The 10,399-nt window shown below is 39.2% G+C and overlaps 1 protein-coding gene across 12 annotated transcripts in view; it reads left to right on the forward strand.

Annotated features, from left to right (window-relative positions):
* PUM2 (pumilio RNA binding family member 2) overlaps positions 1 to 7,204 on the forward strand; it is a 77,481-nt gene extending 70,277 nt beyond the window's left edge. For 11 of the 12 annotated variants that reach the window (XM_041128738.1, XM_030036872.1, XM_030036873.1 and 8 more), the window contains 4 exons: positions 1,088 to 1,213; positions 2,189 to 2,310; positions 3,598 to 3,790; positions 4,253 to 7,204. In XM_041128738.1, coding sequence (XP_040984672.1) covers positions 1,088 to 1,213; positions 2,189 to 2,310; positions 3,598 to 3,790; positions 4,253 to 4,384 — 573 coding nt within the window. In that variant the 3' untranslated portion in view covers positions 4,385 to 7,204. Of the gene's footprint in view, positions 1 to 1,087; positions 1,214 to 1,365; positions 2,148 to 2,188; positions 2,311 to 3,597; positions 3,791 to 4,252 lie in introns of those variants that run through there. The other variant, XM_041128739.1, reaches the window with a different exon arrangement.
* The last annotated feature ends 3,195 nt before the right edge of the window (positions 7,205 to 10,399 follow it).

A 10,399-nucleotide genomic window follows, 5' to 3' on the forward strand; every position in this document is an offset into this window, starting at 1 on the left:
GATTGAGATTATGCTGCAGGCTAGAGAATATGCTGCAGCTAAATAAAATTTTAATACTCTGAGACAAACGTGTACTTTTATAGTCTTGAGAAGAATTGTAAAAATCTTACTAACTTGGCTGTGTTACTAAATTTTACTTTAGTGGATGGCCAAATATATTTCTTAACAAAATCTACAATATCCTTCTCTCACATTTTACACAAGAATGTCTGAATTATTATTGTACATAGTAAATGGCATACCAGGGTTTCTAGAGTCAGGTCTTTTTACATCAAAAAGTGTGTATGGGGTAGATGAGATGCAGTTTCTAAACTGTAAATAGAGCCCCTTGACTAAAATGTGACTCTATTTACTGGAAATCCCTCCTCAGCTCCAAGCAATTTTATATAAAAAATACTAGCTAATCTGAAGTGGCAAATGAAAAATACCACACTTTAGTTATGTCATGTAACAATATGTCTCTTTCACCTGCCTGCATCATTTGGATCAATGTCTAATCAGACAAGATTCTGTGTTCAGTTCTGATGAATGCTGACTCTTTAAATCTTCTAAATTAATTCCTGAAACACAAACCTGGCTTCTGGAGAAGCAAACAAATGGAATAAGCAAGATTTTGACTATGTTTTGAATACTTATTTACAAACTTTATATCTGTAACAGGGAGCCTGTTCTATATGCTGGAATGTGAAATCAGTGAAAATCTGCCAGAAAAATTGAACTCCTTTTTATAAGTGTCAACATCCTAAGATTTGAAAATGAAGTACAAAGTTAAAGGGAAAGCTTGAAAGGTGAACAGTGCTTAACTAAGGGTCATACTTCCAGGCTTTCCTTTGTAGCTAAGTAGGCTAGAAACATTGTAATGAAAACTTGGGTTCTTAGTTGTATAATTACTGGAGTCCTTGACACGCAAAAAACTGCATTTTCATCTTTTCCCAGTTTCTACTGGAGATGGAATTCTGATATTGGCAGGCAAGACTGTGTTTTTTATAGAAGTAGTAGGCATGTTCAATTCCATTTCAAACATGGTAACATTACTATATCTGTAAACTTCAGTTGGTTTAACTTCAGTTTGCAATCCTATTTTAAGGTATTTGTACTTTCAACTCATCCATATGGTTGTAGAGTAATTCAGCGTATTCTGGAACACTGTACTGCTGAGCAGACTTTGCCAATCTTGGAAGAGCTGCATCAACACACGGAACAGCTAGTGCAGGTTAGTACATATATTCACTTTTTAATGTATTTCAGAGCTTTTTTTTGTTGTTACAATTTATTCCTATTTCTTAGTTTAAGAAATTGTTTAAATTCATTTGCCTCTTTTTAGTTTTGTAGACATTGATTTTTTGTTTTTCTTTCCTTCCATAGTTTTAATGAAAATGAATTTGGAAGTTGGGAGGCAAAGAAGATATAAAAAGCCTTTTTCTTATACTTTTGACTGTAGCTTCGAATATACATTGTAAATGCACAGAACTAGTATAATTTTCATTGCAAAGATTGCCTTTTTGTAGTCTATCGTGATTCACTCAGGTGTCCCTTCAGATAACTTCTAATAATGTCTAAACACAAATACATTGTCAAAAATATAAATGTTGCATATTCTTACACAAAAGGGGCATCTTTTCTAAAAGAAGGCAAAAGACCTTATACAACATGATTTCCTGTCTCGGTCTCAGATGAACAAAATGAGTGCTACAGATGGCTTTGAAATTGAATCCGTTTAAAATACTGGAAGGGACTCAGAGTTCAGTAGGAATTTCCACACATAAAAAAGCAAGAATTGCCTTTTGCTACATATTCACAGTCTCATTTATTTCTCAGTGGTTTCTTGTATATACAAGTCTCTAGTTAAAACATAACTGTCTTGGGGAACCAAAGTTCAGGGAGATACTATGGCTGTTAAAGAATGATGATCTTAATTTTGAGGACTTCTTTCTTTAAGAGGATAAAAGGTACTCTAGCAAAATGCTGGTTTTACAGATTATTTGCATTTTGCATGTAAATTTTGTGGTCCATTAAGTAATTCTTGATGGAATATTTCTTGCATCGCTTTGTTTCTATAAAGTTGCCATTATTGTATTTTTCCTTGTATCTGTGCAAATAGTAATTTGAAAGTTTGTGCAAATATACAAAAGCTGTATGGATTCCTTGGTATGAACACAAAAGAAAATTGAAGTCATCTTATTTTCAGGATCAATACGGAAATTATGTCATTCAACATGTACTGGAGCACGGTCGTCCTGAAGACAAGAGTAAAATAGTTTCAGAAATAAGAGGAAAAGTTCTAGCTCTGAGTCAGCACAAATTTGCCAGGTATTGCACAGCCTTCATATATTAAAGATTCACTAACCTTTTAAAGTTGTAATATTGGGTTTATTTATTGTGTTACAAAAAGGATATGATAGGGTTTTTTCTGTTATGTAACTTGCCTCCCGAAATTTCATATTTTTATAGAGATGAATGGTAGTGGTATTTCTATACTAGATTTGGGGAAGGGAAAGGGGAAATGCTGTTCCGTAGCAAAACAAAGAAGATTCCATGGGTTTATGGGATGGTTTATGTTCACCTTGGAACCCATTCCCTGCACTTGTACAAGTATTTATGTGAGGATCCCTAGGGCCAGGTGAAAAGCTCTCCTAGAACTTGCTTGATACACTGATGATGATAAGCTAGGACTTCCTGACTGTCGTTTATCAGTCCAGCCAAGCAATTTACAAGTATAAAAAGGCTAGCCTTAAAAAGTGGTGGTTCAGCCTGACAAGGATTTTATGCATTAGGAAATCTCAAAGACCATTGTAGAAGTCCTGAACTACTCTGAAGTTAGAACTTAAAACTCATCCTTTCAGCTTTTTGCTGAAATATGGATTATGTGCCTTTTGCTAAGGAAAACACACCTCAGAATTCATCCTGGATTTAGTGAGACTAACCTTGTCATCAACATTAAGTAGAAATGCACTGTGGCATTATGGGGGCATTTGTATTAAAAATTGATTGTATGCAAACTAGCAAGTTTGTCTGGATTTTATTTTTCTTTGCCTAAATAGAACTGCTCATAATCCTCTCCTTGGAACTTGCTTAATTTCTAAAGCACAAACTTAGGACCAGAATCACTTTGCTGTCTTACAAGCATTGATAGCCTTTGCAGCTTCTGAGGTATCTGAAAGGTCAGAGACTTTCTCTACAAAAGAAATATTTGACAATATCTCTGATCTAGGCATGCTCCTGATAAGCGCCTTTATTCAAAAAGCAAGGAAGCCTTGTATCTGGCTTTCTCTATTGTCTGTTAGAAGGGCCCACAACCAACATAGATGTACTAGAATACCTCTGCAACCTGAGATCCAGTATATCTACTGTAGGTCCAGTGGAAAATCTCTCCTACAAGATACTAAGTATCAGAAAACTACTTTTTTACATGAGTAGGAGTGTATAATCCTTTAACTTAATCATTATAGACTGAAAATTTGGAAATCAGGACTTGACGTGTTTACAGTGCGCTGTTTAGTGGTGTTAAGACACTTGAACCGTTCAGATAAATTTAAAATTGCTACTTAAAAGAATGTTACATCTTAAGTCACAGAATGCATTTGTCTTATTTTTCAGCAATGTGGTAGAAAAATGTGTAACTCATGCTTCTCGTGCTGAAAGAGCTTTACTTATTGATGAGGTCTGTTGCCAGAATGATGGTCCTCACAGTGCCTTATACACCATGATGAAGGACCAGTATGCCAACTATGTTGTTCAGAAGATGATTGATATGGCTGAACCTGCTCAGCGGAAAATAATAATGCACAAGGTACATGAAGTATCTGTCATCTTTATTAATATAACGGAAGAAATACAGGTTTCTCGTTTTATTTGCCGGTTATCCATTCTGAAATTCCCCCAAAAGAGATTCCTAGGCTTCCTAACATACAGGCACACTTTCTACTTAAGAATATCCAGACATGGACAAAAGTGCTATTGCCGTAATTGCCCTAGGCTCATAACGCAGAGCCCGGTATATTCCTGCAGGAGCTCTACTTCCCCCACTCACCAACAGGGCACTCCCACAAAAGGGCTACCTCCCTTTTCCTCTGACAGGTTCATCAATTGTTTGGTGAGTCAAGTCACCAATTGTACGTATTTCCAGAAACTTCCAAAATTTTGAAATGCAAGCGTCCGACTTTTTTTTTTTACATAATATTTTTAAAGTGTAGTAACCTCTACTTAAAATTTTTGAGGGGGGGGGGGAAAAGTAACGTGTTTCTTCTTACAGATTCGACCCCACATCACAACTCTGCGTAAATATACCTATGGCAAACACATTCTGGCCAAGTTGGAAAAGTATTACCTGAAGAACAGTGCTGATCTGGGGCCAATTGGTGGACCACCAAATGGGATGCTGTAAAAGATGAAAAGAAATGGAAGGAAAATTGAATTGTGAATGATCAAAACATACAACTTAACTATAAATGTTCTGATTTTTTTAAATCTATTTATTGACTTTGTTCATCCATTTGTAAAATTTTTATTCTTGTGTATATTTTTGGGGAGTGAATTATTAAAAAAAAAAAGAAAAAAAATATCTCCAGCCCTGATCCAGAGACCTATCAGATTGGATGGCTGGCAAAGCACAGAATGCCTGTATATGATGTAATTGTATCAAAATAGCTGTCACATATTTTGTAAATTTTTACCTTGTAAAGTCACTGAAATAGTTTTTAAAGGGAAAAAGTACAGTATTCTTTTAATACACTGGCTTGCAATCTGGTAGGTCTACCCAGCATCATAGCACAACAGGTTTATAGAGTTGTATATAGAATTAATCCTTATTTTTCCCTTTTGTGTGAAGTCTTTTATACCAGATTAAAATTGATCAGCTGCATAAACATTATTTAACATGTTGAAAAGTTAAGTTGTATTTTGGTGGTTCACAACACACTATCCAAATAATAAACAGGGCACAGCAAATTAAAGTAGGGAATAACAAAACAATGGAAACTTTAAAAGACTAGCTTTCATCACCTGCTGTGGATACATTTTTTTTAAAATGATGCCCTAAGGTTTTCTCTAGCGATGTATTAAAAATAAAAGTGCTGTATATACTTATATATTTAATTGTTGTACAAGGTAGAGAGATTACAATGATGGTGGTACTTCCACTCAGTAAAGTACACTGTTGGAAAAAGAGTGAACCCTGTATTAACTTTACAGTCAGTTTTACAACGCAGGAAGAGTAGAGATTTGTATTTTTTTATTTTGCATATAGAATTGTAAGGATTTGAAAGTGTTGAGCATTTATTTTGCTTTCTCACTGTAGATGCAAAAAATAGGTATTGATGAAGAGAAAAGGGGCCACTGAAAAGTAAACTTGATAGCTCAACATTTAAGCATGATTGATTAAATATTCAGATAGCTTTTTTGCTTCCTATAAATATATGCATTGTATACGTGTAGTTAATAGGTGTAAGTTTACAGTTTGAAAACAAATCTCTCGTTTCGATGTTTATTACAAGCCTTGCTAATTTAGTAGTGATGCTTACCTTGGTTGTACAGATGTACATTTGTAAACCTTCATGCTGTAAATGTAATTTGTTTTACCCCTTTTTGGGACAAAAATTTGCATTTTAGTGTATATTCATATCCCCATTCCCTTTTCTCCCCCTGGCATATAGTGTTGTATAATGTAAATTTATTTCAGCAAATCAAGAGTGATTTTTTTAAATTCTATCTTTATATGGTTTCAGAAATATGAACCGGCTTTCTTTTTATCTATTGTGAGAAACATTATGTTTTGTTTATAACATAGCTGTTGATTCTGTTAATATGGACACTTTGGGAAATCAATCTGTTCAAATTTTAAGTCGGGATAATAAGCATAGTAAGAAATGGACTGAAATATTTGGTTATCACAGAAACCAATGCTTCTTCCATCTTAATAAATGTGGCATGATTTTTTTGTACAGAAGAGTACTGTATTTTTGAATAGCCTTCTCCCAGCGTAAAGCAAATATGTATGATACTGTCAATTTTTTTCTCTGGACATATGACATTGTAACAGTAACATAAAGATGATGTACATTTACAAGCGGCCTTATGTACATTTCCCAATGATCTTTTTAAGGCAGAATTGTGACCATATGTGTATAATTAAAATCCTTTTTAATCCTTTGCCTATGGAAATATTTTGGAAAAAGCTTACTTTGTATATTCAGTTTCTGAAAGATAAAGAAAGTGCTTTGTATGTTGTTGAAGTAAGTATTTTGTGTAAAACATTCATTTGGATGGCTTAACCTAAAGTTTTGATCAACAAGATAGTTTGAAAACAATGTCTTGAGCGTTGATCAAATAAAAGGCTGTTATGGTAGGAGTCTGATCATGAGGAAAGAAAATAGTAGTGGTATAAACTTGTATAAGGAATTCTGTCGTATTACTGTTTATATCAGGTTTACATAAATCCTATGAAAGCATACATCTGAGGCGCTACTTTTTTCTAATGGTAGCATTAAGTCATTAATAGGCAAATAGGAAACTTTGTTCTGGCCTACTTCCAGTTTCTGAAGCTGTCATTTAGTGCCTGCATTAAGTGATGTAGTAGGCCTAATTATTTTCAGTAAGTACAGTCTTCATTGCCAAGTAGTTTTTGCGTGGCAGTTCACAAAATTCCTCTCGGGAGGTACAAGCCCTGTCATTGGAGCCAGAGCTTTCCCATAGTCACACAAAGGATGAGTTTTGAGCCACTTCCTTGGACACGTTAATTCTCTTCAGTGACTGTCTTTACCCTGTGTACAAATGCTGTGTGTTATAATCTACAGAGCCGACATTCTCTCCAACATACAAGACAGTAAGTTAGGCAGAAACTCATCATGTCCCAGTACTTTGTCCCTGTAGCATTCATGCCATGGCTGAATTTAAACAGTCCTAGAATTATCATCCTTAGTGCTTTCAGTATCTTGAACATAATCTTCCACTTGCTCTCCTAAAATCATTTTGCACAAATTCTATCCAGGAACTTGAAAATCACTGGTTTTCCTTTCAACTGTTCTAGGCTTTGGGTAGAACCACTAACTAGACTTTTTGCTCAAGTATTGCTTTTTGATATAGATTGTTTATGGACCAGTTTGATTAGGTTTGACTCCAGGTGGCTCATATTGAATAATGTAATGTTCACATGTATATACTGTAAAAATCCAAATGAAAATGTGTGAATAACACTGTGTGAAATACATCTGGTCTTGTGTTTTTTCCTGTAGGAAACCAGCCATTCTTTATATTCTCAGTTACACGACTTGTCTGCTATCTGTGGAGCCCAGCTTTGAAAAGGTACTCATTTCTGGTGATCTGATGGGAATCGGTCAATTATTGAAAAACCCTTCATTAGATCATTAAGTTTCCAGAGGCTAGTTCTGAGCAGCTAAGCCTTCATATTGTCTTACAAAAAATCTTTACCAATATATAGTTACAGCTACAACCTGACAACAGTTTCTTCATACACCAGTGGATCCAGGATGAGTTCTTGAGCACTTGAGAGGGCTAAGACTGCTAGCTGTCTATGGCAGCATTGGATCCACACTCGTTTCTGTAACAGCCTGGGATTTTTTCAAAGGACCGTTTTTGGCTTAAGGTGTGGAGCGAAGTGGTCTGTCAACTGCAGGGGAAGTGTTCCCACTTTTTGGTGTTAAAATAACTCCTCGAAGTAGCCCCTTATGGACAGAGCAACCATAATACTATTGCCTCCGTCGCTGACTGCTAGATCCACTGATACTTTTTCATCAGAGTGTGGGAAAGATTAAGGTTTCAGGGGTCATAATGTCTAGGTGTTTTAGAGTGCTGAAGGAGATTCAGAAACTGATTTAGTCACTCTTCTTCCCTCTGCTCTAAGGAACAGGCGTTTGAAGAGATGCTTATGACTCACTGTGTAGTAGCGTGGTAATTAGGTTGATCTGTCAGTCAGTTTTGTTCCATGAGAATGTTTGATGTTTAACATAGGGTAACTAGGAAAATGGGTAAACAGTGGGGTGACAGCAACTCCCACCGTGTCATTCTGGGAATTAAAGCTGAAAGAACAATTGCAAAAGCATTTTAAGATCTAGTGACTGGTCATTAAAATTGCAGATTGCATCCAAGTCATGCGCCTGGGGAGAAAACCCAGTGCTAACTCTACAGAAAAGCAATTTGCTACTGAATGGTTGCAGTCAGGTCAGCGGCAGTGCTCTAATGCTGAATTTTATAGAGTGCATGGCAGCTGGTCATAGTCTGTCCTGAGAGTGGCAGGTTGTTTTGTAGTTTTGCTCAGTGATGATGTAGTTTGTGTTGCTGCTTGAGGAAGGAAAGGGAAAAACCACATGCTGTATCTGACCTCAGCTGTCCCAGTCCTGGTCCCCAGCCCGCAAAAGGGTCGAAGCATCCGTCTGTTGACACAACGGTTCACACCGTACCAAGCTACTGGTAGCACTCGAAGGGATCCCGAAGTCTCATTAGTCTATGGGCAGCACTGGTGTTTCGATGAGCGTGTGCTACAGGCAGTGCTTCGCTCTGCCTGAAGTTTCAATTTGAAGTATTTCCTGTGATTGTGAACAATGCCAGAAACACTTGCAGGCGCTATCTGTGCCCAGAGATGCTGATTCAAGCACCTCTTGGCTTGGGGATGACGCAGCTTGGTTGCTGTCGGGGATAGCATATATCCCTCTCAGGGCTTTGCTTGGTTCTTCAAGGGCTGGTGTGCAGAGCTGGGCTAGAGAGGTTTGGGAGAACTTAGCAAACGTAGATCCTGCCACCCTGGAAGAGACAGCGTGAGCGATGCTGCAGAATGAGCCGGGGGTGTCAGTGCTCCTGTGTGGCAGAGCAGCCCAGGCCTCCCCCAGTCCATTCTCAGAAGGGATTAGAAACCAGCATCGTTATCGTGGAAAGACCAGTCACAGCTCCCTTTCACCTCCTCCCACACGGAAAGGATGGAAGGATGTCCCTCAAGTGGTGACAGCACTCCAGAGCCCATACAGTGCATAGGCTTTTCCCTGCTCGCGCGGTGCCCCTGTTAAAGAAAGGAGGCAACTGCTTTATCCAAGAGAGTGAACCAAAACCCAGTGTTACCTGTTAAGTTTCAGAACATAGAGGCTATTGGAAGCTACTGCCCTGCATCGGGGGCGGAGAGCCCGTGGGGAAGACCAAGCTTAGGGGTTTAACCGAACTGCTGGTATTCCTCAGTGAGGTGGTGCAGGGGTGTTTCCTGCATCGGCCCCTTTGGATGGAGCCTGCTCCTTTTTTGCATGCTAGCTCTGTGGTTAGGGAACTTGCCCAGCAAATGAGATGCTTGAATTAGTTCCCTTTATCAGCCTCAGGGGTTTGAACCCACCTCCCTCACTTCACAGGAGTATGTCCTAACCACAAGGAGCTGGGCGGGTTCACTTTCTACTTCTGAATTTGGGCTGGGCTTTTAGCACAGCTTGAACCATTCGTTGCATCACAAATAGCACAAGATGGAGCATGACTCCTAAAGCATGCAGGTGGGAGTGGGTAAGTTCTGCTCTCGAGATCCTTGTCTCCGCCTCAATTCTCCCAGACTCGCTTAATGCAAAATATATCTTGGGAGTAGCATTCCCCCATCATTAACAAATTGGAAACGCTCCAGAGGCTTTTTATATAGCAGCTGAAATGTAGGAAGACCTATTCTAAAGACCCTCTTCGTTTCATTAGGAAGAACGAACATAGGAATAAAATGTTCACCCTCTCACCAGCATTAGTTCTCCGGGCACGAGAGGCTTTCCGCCTCTTCTTCCTCTGCTTGCACAGTACCTACTCAGCCCGAAAGCATCTAGATCTGCAAACAAGAGTCAGGGGCACGTTGCAGGTGACGCAGCTGATGTACTAGACCGTTGGACAGGGAGAAACCCCTTGCTGAGCTGGGCTGAGCAGCCCTAATGAGCTTCGTTTGAGCTTAAGACCTGCCTGGAGGGTTCAGATTTCCTGGCAGCCGCACAGCACCGCAGCCCTTCCCCGGCTCGGCTGCCGGCTCTTTTCCCAGCCAAGCCTAAGGGAGGCGGGGAGGGAGACAGCCCTTCTCCAGCACAACCGCGCTCAGGTGGTGGAGGCTGTTCAGGGAACGCAGCCTGCTTGTCTGCTCATCGCGAGGCAGGTTCACACGCTACGGTTTCACAAACGCTCGCTTCGGTTGCCGGCTACAAATTGTATCCACAGCGGCGCGGAGCTGCCGTGGTACCCGACCACTGCAGAGGGATGTCACCAGCGGGGACGGGTGAGGAATTGGCCAAGCCTGCTGAGGTCCTTCTCCTTACAGGTCAAGTTTGCTGTGCCCTCCCAGGCTGCAAGACCACAGTCTGTTCTTGTGAAAGGGCTTTTCACAGTGCTACGGAAGCAGAGCCGTTTCAGGTGTCACTTAAAGTAGGTCCCAAAATAAAGTAAGATC

The sequence above is a fragment of the Aquila chrysaetos genome, chromosome 15, assembly GCF_900496995.4.
Source record: "Aquila chrysaetos chrysaetos chromosome 15, bAquChr1.4, whole genome shotgun sequence".
Taxonomy (NCBI): domain Eukaryota; kingdom Metazoa; phylum Chordata; class Aves; order Accipitriformes; family Accipitridae; genus Aquila; species Aquila chrysaetos.